At 50.3% G+C, this 14,791-nt stretch overlaps 1 protein-coding gene across 2 annotated transcripts in view; it reads left to right on the top strand.

Annotated features, from left to right (window-relative positions):
• CACNA1B (calcium voltage-gated channel subunit alpha1 B) overlaps window positions 1-14,791 on the top strand; it is a 250,042-nt gene that overhangs the window by 29,303 nt on the left and 205,948 nt on the right. For both annotated transcript variants that reach the window (XM_030920382.1, XM_030920383.1), the window contains exons 4-6: window positions 5,168-5,259; window positions 6,714-6,866; window positions 9,593-9,783. In XM_030920382.1, coding sequence (XP_030776242.1) covers window positions 5,168-5,259; window positions 6,714-6,866; window positions 9,593-9,783 — 436 coding nt within the window. The remainder of the gene's footprint in view (window positions 1-5,167; window positions 5,260-6,713; window positions 6,867-9,592; window positions 9,784-14,791) is intronic.

Raw genomic sequence — 14,791 nt, 5'->3', positions numbered from 1 at the left:
AGCAAGAGCTGATCTCCTGGTTTGTTCTTCAGCATCACTTGACTGTTCATGGCCCTTGGCTTGTCCATATGGATGTAAAGATGAGCTTGTTAAGTTCCACCATGGCTCTGCTGGAGTCTTTTTAAAAAACAGCTTTACTGAGGCCGGGCACGGTGGCTCACACCTGTAATCCCAGCACTTTGGGAGGCCGAAGCGGGTGGATCATCTGAGGTCAGGAGTTCAAGACCAGCCTGGCCAACATGGTGAAACCCCGTCTGTACTAAAGACACAAAAATTAGCCGGGTGTGGTGGCACACGCCTGTAATCCCAGCTACTCGGGAGGCTGAGGCAGGAGAATTGCTTGAATCCAGGAGGTGGAGGTTACAGTGAGCCGAGATGGCGCCACTGCATTCCAGCCTCTGTGACAGAGCGAGACTCTGTCTCAAAAAAAAAAAGGCTTTACTGAGATATAACTTAACACAGCATACAATTTTCCCATTTGAAGTGTACAAGTCAGTGGTTTTGGCATATTAAATTTTTAATTTTTAAAAATTGTGGTAAAATATGTATAACATGAAGTTTTCTGTTTTAACCTTTTTTTTTTTTTTTTTGAGACAGAGTTTCGCTCTTGTTGCCCAGGCTGGAGTGCAATGGTATGATCTTAGCCCACCGCAACCTCTGCCTTCCGGGTTCCAGCAATTCTCCGGCCTCAGCCTCCCAAGTAGCTGGGATTATAGGCATGCGCCACCACGCCAGGCTAATTTTGTGTTTTTAGTAGAGTCAGGGTTTCTCCATGTTGGTCAGGCTTGTCTCAAACTCCCGACCTCAGGTGATCCACCCGCCCTGGCCTCCCAAAATGTTGGGATGACAGGCGTGAGCCACTGCACCCGGCCTTGCAATTTCCAAATTTTTTATTGCTCCAAACAGAAACTTAGTACCTATTAAGCAATAACTCCCCACTTCCCTTCCTTCAGCCTTGGGTTAGCGCTAATTTACTTACTGTGTCTGTGAATTTACCTGTTCCAGGTACCTCATGTAAGTGGGATCGTACGTTATTTGCTCTTTTGTGTCTGGATTATTTCACTTAGAATAATGTTACCCAAGTTCATCCATGCTGCAGCAAATGCAGCATCAGAGCTTCTTGCCTTTTGTGGAGAATAGTTATTCACGTGCGTGCACCACATCGTGTGCACACATTTTTCAGGCGATAGACATTTGTGTTCTTCCCTTCCTCCAGTTATTGTGAGTGACGCTGCTATGAGCGTTGGTGTATGAGTATCTGATTGAGTCCTGCTTTCAATTCTTGTGGATATATAGCTAGAAGGGGAATTGCTGGATCATATGTTAATTCTATGTTCAGCATTTTTTTTTCATTTTTAGTTTTTTTTGAGATGGAGTCTCACTCTGTGGTCCAGGCTGGAGTGCAGTGGCACAATCTCAGCTCACTGCAACCTCCACCTCTCGAGTTCAAGCGATTCTTGTGCCTCAGCCTCCCAAGTGGTGGGGATTATAGGCCCCCATCACCAGGCCAGGCTAATTTTTGTGTTTTTAGTAGAGACGGGGTTTCACCATGTTGGCCAGGCTGGTCTCGAACTCCTGATCTCAGGTGATCTGCCTGCTTCGGCCTCCCAAAGTGTTGGGATTACAGGCGTGAGCCACTGCGCCCAACCTATGTTTAACTTTTTGAATAACCTTCAAATTGTTTTCCACAGTGGCTGCACCGGTGTACACTCCCACCAGCAACACACGAGGGTTCCGATTTCTCCACATCCTTGCCAACATTTGTTATTTTCTGTTTATTTTTGATAACAACTACTTTTTTTTTTTTTTTTTTTTTTGAGATGGAGTCTTGCTCTGTTACCCATGCTGGAGTGCAGTGCCATGATCTTTGCTCACTGCAACCTCTGCCACCTGGGTTTAAGCAATTCTGATGCCTCAGCCTCCTGAGTTGTTGAGATTACAGGCGCCCGTCACCATGCCTGGCTAATTTTCGTATTTTTAGTGGAGATGGCATTTCACCATGTTGGCCAGGCTGGTTTTGAACTCCTGACCTCAGGTGATCCACATGCTTTGGCCTCCCAAGGTGTTGGAATTACAGGTGTGAGCCACCGCGCCCGGCCACTAATAGCTATCTTAGTGGGTATGAAATGGTATTTCATTGTGGTTTTGATGTTTACTTCAAATGATTGAAGTAAACATCAAACTCCTAATGATTAGTGATGTTGAGCATCTTTTCATGCGTCTGTCGGCCATTTGTATATCTTCTTTGGAAGAATGTTCATTCAAGTCCTTTGCCCATTTTAAAATTGAGTTGTTTTTGTTGTTGTTGAGTTGTAGGAGTGTTTGTGTTTTCTGGATATTAATCCCTTATTAGATACATGATTTGCAGATACTTTCTCCCATTCTGTAGGGTTCTTTTCACTTTTTGATAGCGTCCTCTGATGCAGCAGCCCTCAACCTTTATGGCTCCAGGGACTGGTTTCATGGAAGACAATTTTTCCACAGACCAGAGGTCAGGGCAATGGTTTTGGGATGATTCAAGTGCGTTATTACTTTTATTGTGCACTTGATTTCTATTACTGTTACATTGTGATATATGATGAAATAATTACACAACTCGCCATAATATAGAGTCAGTGGGAGCCCCGAGATTATTGTCCTGCAACTGGACGGTCCCATCTGGGGGTGATGAGTCAGTGACAGATCATCAGGCGTTAGATTCTCATGAGGAGCTTCAGCCGAGATCCCTCACATGTGCAGTTCACAACAGGGTTCGTGCTCCTATGAGAATCTCATACCACGGCCGATCTGACAGGAGGTGGAGCTCAGGCAGTAACGCTCGCCCGCTGCCACCTCCTGCAGAGTGGCCTGATTCCTAACAGGCCACAGAGCAGTACTGGTCTGTGGCCTGAGGGTTGGGGACCCTTTCTCTGATGCACAAAAGTTTTTATTTTTGATGAAGTTCAATTTAATCTATTTTTTCTTTTATCGCCTGTGCTCTGGGTGTCATATCCGACAAATTATTGCCCAATCCGATGTTATGAATATTTCCCTCTATGTTTCTCCTAAGAGTTTTCTAGTCTTATCTCTCATATTTAGATCTTTGATCCATTTTGAGTTACTTTCTGTATTTGGGGTAAGGTAAGGGTCCAACTGTATTCTGCTTGGTTGTTGAAAAGATCATTCTTTCTCCGCTTAATGGCCTTGGTCCCTTTGTTGAAAACCAGTTGACATATATGTGAGGGTTTATTTCTGGGTTATTATTCTATTCCGTTGATCTAGCTAGTTTTACATTTTCTACCTTTTCTACTTGTTTTTGTTTAATAGTTTACCGTTTTTATCTGAACAAAATTCCTCTTTCAATAGTTGATCCTGTTGAACGTCTTCTATAGCATTGGGCTTCCTCAGGTAACTTGGAATTTTGGTTTGAATAGTAGGCTTTTTATTGTCCTTTTTAAAAAATTTCATTATATTTATCTTTTATTTATTTATTTATCTATTTGAGATGGAGTCTCGCTCTGTTGCCCAGGCTGGAGTGCAATGGCGCAATCTCAGCTCACTTCAACCTCTGCCTCCCAGGCTCAAGCAATTCTCCTGCCTCAGCTTCCCAAGTAGCTGGAATTACAGGCACGTGCTTTTGTGCTCAGCTAGTTTTTGTATTTTTGTTTTTTTTTGTAGAGACGGGGTTTCACCATGTTCGTCAGGCTGGTCTCAAACTCCTGACCTCAGGGGATCCACCTGCCTTGGCCTCCCAAAGTGCTGCGATTACAGGCGTGAGCCACTGTGCCCGGCCGATATTTATCTTATTTTTGACCCCCAGCTCTGTTGCAGATTTTGTCTGTCACTGCTATGTGTTTGGAGCAGGTGGTCTCAAAGCCTTCACCAAGAATCCTGGATGTGCTTTAGAGGCAGAGCCAGCAGGATTGTTGGTGAACTGGATGTGGCATATGAGTGAAGGACCGGAGTCAGGAATGAAGCTTCGGGTTTGGTTTAAACAATAGGTGACTGGTGCGATCCATGGAGGGGAACGAACGGGAAGGAGCAGGACTGGAAGTAAGAATAGAAAGTTTCTTAGTCATTGTAATGTAACAACTCTGAACTTTAGAAAAAAGGTACGTGTTTTATACTTCTGTTAAAGTGAAAAAAAAGAATTCTTTAGTTATGGAATGTTTCATATGCTTTTTAAAATACCCATATGGGACTGTTAAAAAGGTAGTTGGATATATGAGCCTAGAACTCCAGGGCTGGGTTGAAGAGGTACATTTGGGAATAATAGACATACATGATATTCAAAGCCATTGGGAAGCTCCTATATGGAATGAGGCTTGGGGCACCCAAGGTTTGAATCTCTGGCAGAGAAGGCAAAGCTGGCAAAAGAAACTAAGAAGGAGCCCCCAGGGAGTGGGAGGGAAACAGGAGACAGTTGACCTGAGGCAAGAGACTGCACCCTTTAAAGGAGACTTGACCATTAGAATTGGTAAGAGGAAGGCTTGACGTAGCATTTCAGTGGAGAGGTGGGTGAGAGCCTGGCTGGAGAAAGCTAATGAGAGACCACAAGGTAAGGAAGTGGAGAGACCGAGGATTGACACCATCCGTGAGTCCTGATGGGAAGGGAACAGAGAAATGCTCTGTGGTAGAAGGCAGATATGGGATCTTTAGTTTTGTTCTTAAGATGGGAGATACTAAGACAGGTTTTTATGCTGATAGAGCTGACCACAGTGGCTTCCTCATTCCACCTTCCCAATACCCCACTTCCACGTCTTCCTGAGATAAGGGAAAGAATGGTGATATTTGGGGGTCAGTTCAGGAGTCCCTCAGGCTCCATCCTGCTCCTGCTCTCAGTCACCACTGCCTCTCAGAAGGCAGCTTGAAGTGCAGCTGGGGTTGGTTTGGGGATATGGGTCAGGCTTAAACTCAATTGGTGGACAGATTTCCTGCCATGCCAGGGGCCAAGTGTCTATTCAGAGATGGTGCCTTTGAACTGGAGGTTTGGTCATGTGGGTGATTGTGAACATTTCTGTGACGGTTTCTGGATTCAGTTCCTGCCTCCTCTCACCTGGCAAGCCGCTCTGTGCTGGCCCTGTGGTTGGACAGTGTGGGGACACAGGACCCCGGTGGTGGGAGGAGTGTCCTCTTCCAGACTCACTGTGGAAACCTTTACTTCCCTTCTTCTCTTTGTTCCTGCCAGGATCCTCGCCACGGCTGGAACGGACTTCGACCTGCGAACACTGAGGGCTGTGCGTGTGCTGAGGCCTCTAAAGCTGGTGTCTGGGATTCCAAGTGAGTCCAGTGAAGATAGGCCCAAGCCTGCCTGGAACAACAGCCTCCTCTCCTACCCTCACCATGGACATGGCCATGGCTACAGTTTGGCTTTGGTGACTCTGAGCTTGCCCCTTTTGACCCCAGGGAACCAGGCAGGAGGAAGGGAGGAGCAGGCCTTTTGTGGCCTGTCCCACCCTCCATGAAAGCCCACAGGGTGATGCTGTTATTTGACCCTGACCTGGCTTCCCGAGATGGAAGCTTTGTTCCTTCTCACGTACTCTGTCACATTTCATCACTTTGCTTCTTTTACTGAGGTTAAAGAATGTATGAGAGGTTGCCTAAGGTGGTGGGGAACGATGCCTGAGAAAATGTGCAAAGGCTGCAAAGGGCCACTTGTCTCTTGGCTCAGTCTTGGCAGAGTCACTGGGGACTGAGGCCAACCTTAAGACATGCTCCTGAAGTGGGCTGCCCACAGAGCCTGCCATGAGCAGGAGGATGGCCAGGGTGACCTCATGAGCCAGTGACCACTTGGACCCCTACTCCTTCAGCCCAGTGGAAGTCTGGTTTTAGGTTTACCTAAGGGCCTGAGTGGACATGGAACTAGTGCTTTGTCCTCCAGAGGCCACTGAGGGAACACTGGTGATTGGCTCCCTGTTCTGCCCTGAGACCCTGCCAGGCAAGGGTTCTGACCCATATCCAAGTACCGGGGCCTGGCTGCAAGGGGAGGGGTCAAGGGTTATAGGCTCCTCTGCCCAGTTCCTCACATGCTGTATAGCCAGTGGCAGAACATTGCCAGGGGCAGGTCTTTTTGCCTCACTTTCTCCCAAGGAGTTGGGTCTGTTAGGAATCTCCCCCAAGATCCCCTGCTCTTCGCTCCCAGGATCCCCTGCTCTTCCCTCCCAGGGTCCCCTCCTTTTAGCTCCCAGCATTCTCTGCTCTTCCCAGGATCCCCTGCTCTTCCCTCCCAGGATCCCCTGCTCTTCCCTCCCAGGATCCCCTGCTCTTCCCTCCCAGGATCCCCTGCTCTTCCCTCCCCAGATCCCCTGCTTTTCCCTCCCAGGATCCCCTGTTCTTTCCTCTCAGGATGTCCTCTGATTTGGCTCTTCCTTCTCAGGATTTCATTCTCTTTCAGGATTCTCTGTTCTTGCCCCACCCTGAGCCCCACTCCCCACCTCAGACTTCATAACTTGACACCCACACATCCCACTCTGTCTACTTAGAGACACTTCTCAGTCAACTTCTCTCTAGGACCTTATGCTTTGTCCCTAGGACTCTCAGCTCTGCCCTACACAAGCACTCTCTGCCCCTCTGCACCTTAAGGGGCTTTAGTTCTGTCCTTTGACCTTGCAAGCACTCACTGCTTAGCACCTTGCTGCCCCTGCTAGGTTCCTGCTGTTCTGTCCATGCCCCCACCCAACTCCTTGCCCTACCCTGCCCACATTGCTTCCTGACCTGCCCTGTTCTGGCTCCAGGTTTGCAGGTGGTGCTCAAGTCCATCATGAAGGCCATGGTTCCACTCCTGCAGATCGGGCTGCTTCTCTTCTTTGCCATCCTCATGTTTGCCATCATTGGCCTGGAGTTCTACATGGGCAAGTTCCACAAGGCCTGTTTCCCCAACAGCACAGGTGAGGCCAGGCAGCACCCTCCAGCACAGTCGAGTGTCACAGATGCGTTCATCCAGGAGATGGGCACTGTTCTGGGTGCTAGAGGGGCCTTCTTGGTGCCAGATGCATGAGGTGGAGCTGACATTCTAGTGGGGGACATAGACAATAGCCTGATAAACACAAGTAAATAAACAAACACAGAAATATAGTAATTATCGATTGTAGTAACTTTTGGGAAGAAAACAAAAAGGTGTTTGAACTAGAATAATTTGGGGCCTACTTTGCAGAGGGGCCCAGGAGGCCACTCTGCCAAGGTGACTGTTGAGCAGCTTCTGAATGCAGGGAGATGGGAGCCATGTGGCCACCTGAGCAGAACTTTAGTTACCAGGAGTATGAGGTGCAAAGGCCTATGGTGCGGAGCAGCGACAACGAGAGGAATCATGTGGGCTTCATGGCCCTGTCTTATTCTGAGAGAAACGGGAAGACAGTGGAGCACTTTGAGTGAGATGTGGCATCTTCTGATCATTCGCGCTGCTCTTGGGAGGCAAAGGCAGAAACAGAGTTGAGAAGAAGATCTCAATCCAGCAGAGGTGATGGTGGTTGGGGCCAGGCTGGGTGTTGTAGTAGAGGTGGTTAAAATGGGTCAGATTATGGGTGTATTTGTAGGTAAAGCCAACAGAATTTTCTGAGAGTCTGTATGTGGGGGTAAGAGAAAGAGAAGAGTGTAGGATGAAGCTAAGGTTTGTGGCTTGAACTACAAACTTATTAAAGGAGAAAACCCGGCTGGCGGTGGCTCACCTATAGTCCCAGAACTTTTAGAAAAATGTTTTACTAGAATTTAGATCATTCATGATTTAAAGAAAAACATTTAATCCAACTGTAAATAAAAGAGAGTTTTCTTAAATTCCCGCAGATTTCCTGCAAACATCATACCTCACTGTAAGCCTGGAGAGCTTTCCCTTTACCCTTTACAGTCAAGAACAAAGCAAGTCGCTTCTAGTCCACATAGCATTTGTAGTCATGGCCAGGTCGTGAGACAAGAAAAAGAAGAAAAAGTTAAAAAAAAAAGAACTGGAAAGAAGGAGATGAAACTCATTGTTCCTAGTCTTCTTTACTGGCACTTAGCAAGATATTTGGATGGAGAGGAATAAACTTAGGTAGTCAGTTTTGCCTTCTAAACCTGGGAATATTTGCTTTCCATCTGAGCAACCCCTCAAAATTTCTCCTATGTTGATAGATATTTTCATGTTGTTGTACTTTTTTTTTTTCTTTCATTTGAGACGGAGTCTCACTCTGTTACCCAGGCTGGAGTGCAGTGGTGCAATCTCGGCTCACTGCAGCCTCCGCCTCCCAGGTTCCAGCAATTCTCCTACCTCAGCCTCCTGAGTAACTGGGATTACAGGCGCGTGCCCACCACGCCCGGCTAGTTTTTGTATTTTAGTAGAGACAGGATTTTACCATGTTGCCCAGGCTGGTCTTGAACTCCTGAGCTCAGGCAATCTGCCCACCTCAGCCTCCCAAAGTGCTGGGATTACAGGCGTGAGCCACCGTGCCCGGCCTACATTTTTAAAAAACATTTTTTTTTCTGCCTTTCGTTGAGATTTTTGAGAGTGAAGGGGGTAAATGTGCTGCTTGCTATCTTGTTCTAGAGATTAGCAGTGGTTTTCTGGTCTGTCTTTAACCCCTCTTTCTGTGGTCCCTGGCTGCCTGCTAGGTTTCAGCACAGTGGAAGGATGTCCGCCCTGTAGGGTCAGTGCAACGAGACCTGGGCCAGGAGGTCTCCAGCCACCCTCTGGGCACATCTTCGGTTGGTTCCAGATCATCCTGCCTGACAGGCACCAGACTGCACAGTGGCTGAGTCCAGCTTGGGACTGGCCAAGGGCCTCAAGTCAAATCTGCATGTCAGGAGGATCTTGCTGGCGGTCTGGCTGTGAGGGAGAGGAACGGTCAGGGTGGCAGTCTGGCTGTGAGGGAGAGGAACGGTCAGCGTGGCGGTCTGGCTGTGAGGGAGAGGAACGGTTAGGTGGCAGTTTGGCTGTGAGGGAGAGGAACGGTTAGGTGGCAGTTTGGCTGTGAGGGAGAGGAATGGTCAGGGTGGCGGTCTGGCTGTGAGGGAGAGGAACGGTCAGCGTGGCGGTCTGGCTGTGAGGGAGAGGAACGGTTAGGTGGCAGTTTGGCTGTGAGGGAGAGGAACGGTTAGGTGGCAGTTTGGCTGTGAGGGAGAGGAATGGTCAGGGTGGCGGTCTGGCTGTGAGGGAGAGGAACGGTCAGCGTGGTGGTCTGGCTGTGAGGGAGAGGAACGGTTAGGTGGCAGTTTGGCTGTGAGGGAGAGGAACGGTCAGGGTGGCGGTCTGGCTGTGAGGGAGAGGAACGGTTAGGTGGCAGTTTGGCTGTGAGGGAGAGGAACAGTTAGGGTGGTGGGAAGAATGGGAGGTTAGGAGTTTGTTGTTTTTGGTTTTAAGATGAATGGGCTGTGAGCCTGTTTAAGTGATGGTAGACAGGTTCCAGTAGCGGGGCAGAAGCTGGCCGTTACTCCCTGAGCTGGTCGCTCCTGAGCTCAGGAGGGCAGCAAGAGGTGATGCCTGATGTAGGTTCAAGGAGGAATAGTGGGAAGTTGGGGGAGGGTTTCTGTTGGTACCTGGTTCCTGCCCACCTGCTGTGAGCTCTCCGGAGCCCAGGAATCCTGGTGGGGATTGGAGAGCTTGGTATTTCTGAGCTCAGGGTCTGCTTCATTCTCCTCCTTGCAGATGCAGAGCCCGTGGGTGACTTCCCCTGTGGCAAGGAGGCCCCAGCCCGGCTGTGCGAGGGCGACACTGAGTGCCGGGAGTACTGGCCAGGACCCAACTTTGGCATCACCAACTTTGACAACATCCTGTTTGCCATCTTGACGGTGTTCCAGTGCATCACCATGGAGGGCTGGACTGACATCCTCTACAACGTGAGTGGCATCGTGGCCCTGGGCCTGAGGGCGGGCCCTGGACCTCCTGAGCTGGTGCCTCTGGGGGTCCATTTAGGGGGGCCCTTCTGACCTCAGAGCCTCTGCCCAGCCCTAGGCTCCTCCCTGCACCCCTAGGATGAAATACAGGCTCCTTCCGGCAGATGCCCCACCCCAGGGTACACCACAGGCAGCCTCAGCTCAGCCTTCTGAGGTGGGTCCTCCTGGAGTCGTCTCCTTCATGAAAATGAAGCTGAAGGCTGAGTGGCAGAGGTCAGAGAAGAAAACTCCAGAGGAGATGCTGCTGTTTCTGTTGTCAAGGATGGCAGCACCGACAGCTCATGCCCACTGCTAGCCTGCTCTGGGTTAGGCCCTGTGGGAAGTGTTTTATTTCTGTTGACTCCTCTCAGGAACCTGTTGCACAGTTGATGAGGCTGAGTTGTGGAGAAGCTGACTAACTTGCTCCAGCCCGAGGACTACGGGCAGCTGTTGCTGTGCCACCCCTCTAGGGTCTCTGATGGAGTCGAGGGCCAGTAGGGCTTCTGGGCCTCCCATCCCCAGGCTGCCTGGTGAAGGTGGTGAACCGCAGAGCAGGGCCGAGGCCCCCGAGACCTTCCTCAGTCACGCGGGGATTCCTGGAGTAGAGCCTGTGGCTTGTGTGTTTGTTTCCTTGACGCCTAGTCTGTCTGCTCCTGTTTCCTCTTTGGTCTCATCAGGATGCTGGCCTGTCTCCGCAGTTTACGGCAGCCTGGGTTTGGTGGCCGTGATTGAAGTTGAGTATGAGGGAGTTCGAGGGAGCCTGATGGCTCAGCTCCCTTGCATTGCCTCCGCCTGGGTCCTTCTTGGTGGAGTCTCCCATCCCCAACCACCGACTCTTGAGCAGATCTGCCTCTTTATAGGAAGGCCCCTGCTGCTCTCTGTCCCCTCTGTATGTGACAGCCCTGTGAGCCACCAGGGCATGAGAACAATTAAATTAGTACTTGAGGGGCTGTGGGAGGTGGAGAAGGTCAGGCGCCTGTGGGCCAGGAATCTGGGAAGGGTGCTAGGTTTTGAGTAACTAGAGGATGTGTTCCCCTCAGGTGCTGTCAGGGCGGGCAGGGGCCGGAGTGCAAGGTGCTTTCACCTAGAGCTTGTCACTTGTGCCCTGGGGTGAAGCTTGGTCCACGTGCGCCTGGGAGCCTGTGCCTCTCTCCCCAGCCTCCAGCAGCTGTGCCCATGAGGGCTGGTGGCATGATGGTGGACAGGTCCTGGGGAGAGACTGGGGCCCTCTGCCCTGTGCCTCATGCATTCATGGGGACAGGGCTGGGCATTCAGCAGGCATTTGCCAAATGCTTGTTGAGCTCGTTTATCAAGCTCCTTGAACAGGCAGATGGCAGATGAGGAGTTAAGGAAAAGCCAGCACAGGGTCCGTTTGAACCAGATTCCTCCTCCAGTGGGAGTCATGTCTGATGACAGCTTGTGTGATTGAGGGAAAGAGGAACAGGACAAAGGCGGTGATGAAGAGCTTGGCTGTTCTCTCCTTGTAGCCAATCAAGGAACGATTCCCACAAAGACAGACCCTAAAAATAGCTCTGAGCTGGCTGCAGTCCTGCTGGCCCCACCCAAATGGAGGGCTGTGTGACCAGGTCTCCACAGCCCTCAGTGTCCACTGGGACTTGGCCAGGGGCGGCACATGACTCAGATTCTTCTGCCTGGGTCTGTGCCTCCCGGGGGAGGGGATGGGCAGGAGCCCCATCCTGGGGCAGGTGGCACTGGCCAGGAGGAGCCACAGAGTGTTTCAGCCAGCGTGTGTTTCAATAGGACCCAGTGAGCCCTGGCTCTGCTTGCACAGTGGTGAGCAGAGGCATTCGATACATAAGGGCCTGGACAATGGCGAGTGCCATGAAGAAAACAGAAGAGGATGAGGAGCAGACAGTGACGAGTTACAGGGTACTGGGAGGGCAAGGCCTGGTGAGGTCTAGAAACCAGGCATGCAGGTGCTACGATACCTTGGAAGCTTGGCCGGGGCAGCAGGATGCAGTCATGGCAGTGTGGGCTGGCGCCACACAAGGCCCCAGAGCAGGTAGCCAAGAACCGACTGGTCCACTCCTCCACACTAAGGACATACGTGGTTGGTCGCTGGAGATTAGGAGTTTTGAAGAGGATCCTTTGGAGAGAGAGCCTGCCCCTCACCTCCAACCCAGTGAGAGGGACTTTTGTGGCCCCTCGGATATATGCTCCTTTAAGCAATGACATCTGGGTTCTTTGTGGGTGGAAGCCCACGGACTGCAGTAGGGGTGAAGCCCACAGCCTTTGGTAGGGACGGGAGCCTGCAGCCTGCGGTAGGGGTGGGAGGCCACGGCAGGCCTGCGATAGGAGTGGAGCCCGTGGCCTGCGGTAGGGGTGGATGGAACCCACGACCTGTGGTAGGGGTGGAGACAGGGAGATGGGGAGCTCAGTCCATGTTGGGAGCAGGGGTAGGGGGTGTGAGCGAGAGCAGGCAGTCAGGACCAGGTGAGTGATGGGGTCTCAATAGAGAGCATCTGTTCAGAGTGGATTGCTGAAAAGCTGGTGGCAGTGGGTGGGGCAGCGTGGGGGCTCTCCAGCTGGAGGAGAAATGGCTTTGTCTGTGCCTGGAAAAGCAGGCGGAGTCAAATGGAGCTTGGGGAGAACACACGGATGAGCCTGGGGAGAGAAGAGTTGGCAGTAAATTCCTCCTAGGTCTAGAGAGGTGAGATGGTCTCCGGACAGCACCGCACGAGGAATAACAGCTGTCCCTTCTCCCTCCCCTGCTGTGACTGTTGGGTCAGCAGCTCCACAGCAATGCTGGGTACAGAGGAGCAGAGAGGGGCTGTATCTTTCTCTTCCACTGCAGCAGCCAGCTGTGGCAGGCCAGCCAGCGAGAGTGGGTATTGTCAGAGTGAAGCATGTCAGTTTGATGACCAGCTGAGACTGAGACTGGACACTTTCTTTTTTTTTTGAGACAGAGTCTTGCTCTGTCACCCATGCTGGAATGCAATGGCACGATCTTGGCTCACTGCAACATCTGCCTCCTGGGTTCAAGTGATTCTCATGCCTCAGCCTCCTGAGTAGCTGGGATTACAGGCATGAGCCACCCCATCTGACTAATTTTTGTATTTTTAGTAGATACAGGGTTTTGCCATGTTGGCCAGGCTGGTCTTGAACTCCTGACCTCAAGTGATCTACCTGCCTCAGCCTCCCAAAGTGTTGGGATGATAGGCATGAGTCACTGCACCCGGCCTGAACACTTTCAACTGCTGAGTTGAAACTGTATTTTCCACTTGAAAGTAGAACTTCTCCACTTGCAGGCTGTAGAACTTCGCCTTAGCCAGGAGCTGTCAGAACGGTCATGGGCTTGTCCAAATTGTCATCTAGGGGCATGGAAAGGATTTCTCCACGGACCATGTTTGGAGGCACAGTGGAGGTAACATGTTGCTTTATGATTATGCACATATGATTTGCTTGTGTTCATCGTACTAGTTCCGTGAAGATCCAAGTTGGAAAGTGTTCAGATCCATAGCTGCATTTTGATGCTAGCACAAACAGGCGTTGCTCATAGAGTGGATGTGAAAGAAGCAGAAGTCTCAACGATGATGTGACTTGAGGCACTGAGAAAGGTGATGCCATTTACTAAGAAAGGGAGAATTAGGAGCAAGGAATTTACTTAGTTTTGTTTTAGGAGAGGATAGTGGTGGAACTCCAGGATTCTGTTTTGGCTCTGCAAAACTTTAGGTAACTATTTTCATACAAGTGGAGATCTTGGGTGTGTAGGTGGGTGTTTGAGAGGGAATTCAGAGGGAACAGCAGGCTGAGGATGAGCATTTGAAGTACTTGACTCATGGACAGTGTTTAAAACTATGTGAGAGGATGAGATCACCTGGGTAGTAAGTGCAAATGGAGAAAAGAAGGCCCAAGGCTGAGACTGGGGAGAATTCGAGCACTCAGAGGCCCAGTAGGAAAGCAGGAGCTGCGAAAGAGACTGGGCTGGAGCTTTTAAGGGGGCAGGAATAGCACCATAACCACGCAGCATCCTGGGAGCAGAGTAAAGCGTTCGGAGAACAGGATCAGCTGGGCCAGATGTTGCTGTGAAGTCAAGGAAGATGAGAAGCCCGGACCACTGCATTTGATAAGATGAAGGTTGTTGGTAAACTTGGCAAGGGCAGTCTCATTGGTGGGACAACACCCTGGAATGATTGGGTTACAGGGAGGAGGAGGCAAAGAAACCAGGGTGGCAACCACAGATGACTCTAGGAGGGAGCAGACCAGTGGGAAGTAAAGACCAGTGGGAAGTAACTGCAGGGAGACAGGGATTAAGGGAATGGGCTTTTAAAAAATTAAACTTTTTATTTAAGATAATTGTAGATTCACATGCAGTAATAAGAAATAATACGGAAATAGCTCATGCATCCTTTACCCTTTTCTCCCAGTGGCAACAACCTGCAAAGCTATAATCAGGGTCACAGTCAGGATATTCATGTTAATACATCAGTATCAGTGATGTTGACACAGTGAAGATGAAGAGCATCTCCATCCCTGCAGGGGTCCCTCATGCTGCCCTTTCATGGCCACACCCGCGTCCCTCCTGCCCTCTCCGCCTCCTTAATCCCTGGCAACCACTAGTCTGTTTGCCATATCTATAATTTAGTCATTTCCAGAACGTTACATGGACAAAACCATAACAAATGTAACCTTTTGGTATTGTCTGTTTTCACTCAAACAAAATTAGCTGGAGGTTCACCCAGGTGTTGGTAGCATGTTTCTTTTTACTGCCAGGTAGTATTTCGTGGTGCCGGGTGTATTCCGTGGTGCCGGGTGGTAGTCTGTGGTGCCAGGTGTATTCCGTGGTACCGGGTGTATTCCGTGGTGCCGGGTGGTAGTCTGTGGTGCTGGGTGGTGTTCCGTGGTGCCAGGTGGTGTTCCGTGGTGCCAGGTAGTATTCCATGCTATGGCTGTGCCATGGCTTGTTTAACTGTTCACCTGTGGAAGCTTACAGTTTGGGGTTATTATGAAT

This window comes from Rhinopithecus roxellana, chromosome 16, assembly GCF_007565055.1.
Source record: "Rhinopithecus roxellana isolate Shanxi Qingling chromosome 16, ASM756505v1, whole genome shotgun sequence".
NCBI lineage: Eukaryota > Metazoa > Chordata > Mammalia > Primates > Cercopithecidae > Rhinopithecus > Rhinopithecus roxellana.
The sequence above is the reverse complement of the archived record's forward strand: the minus strand, read 5'-3'. Positions and strand labels throughout refer to the sequence as shown.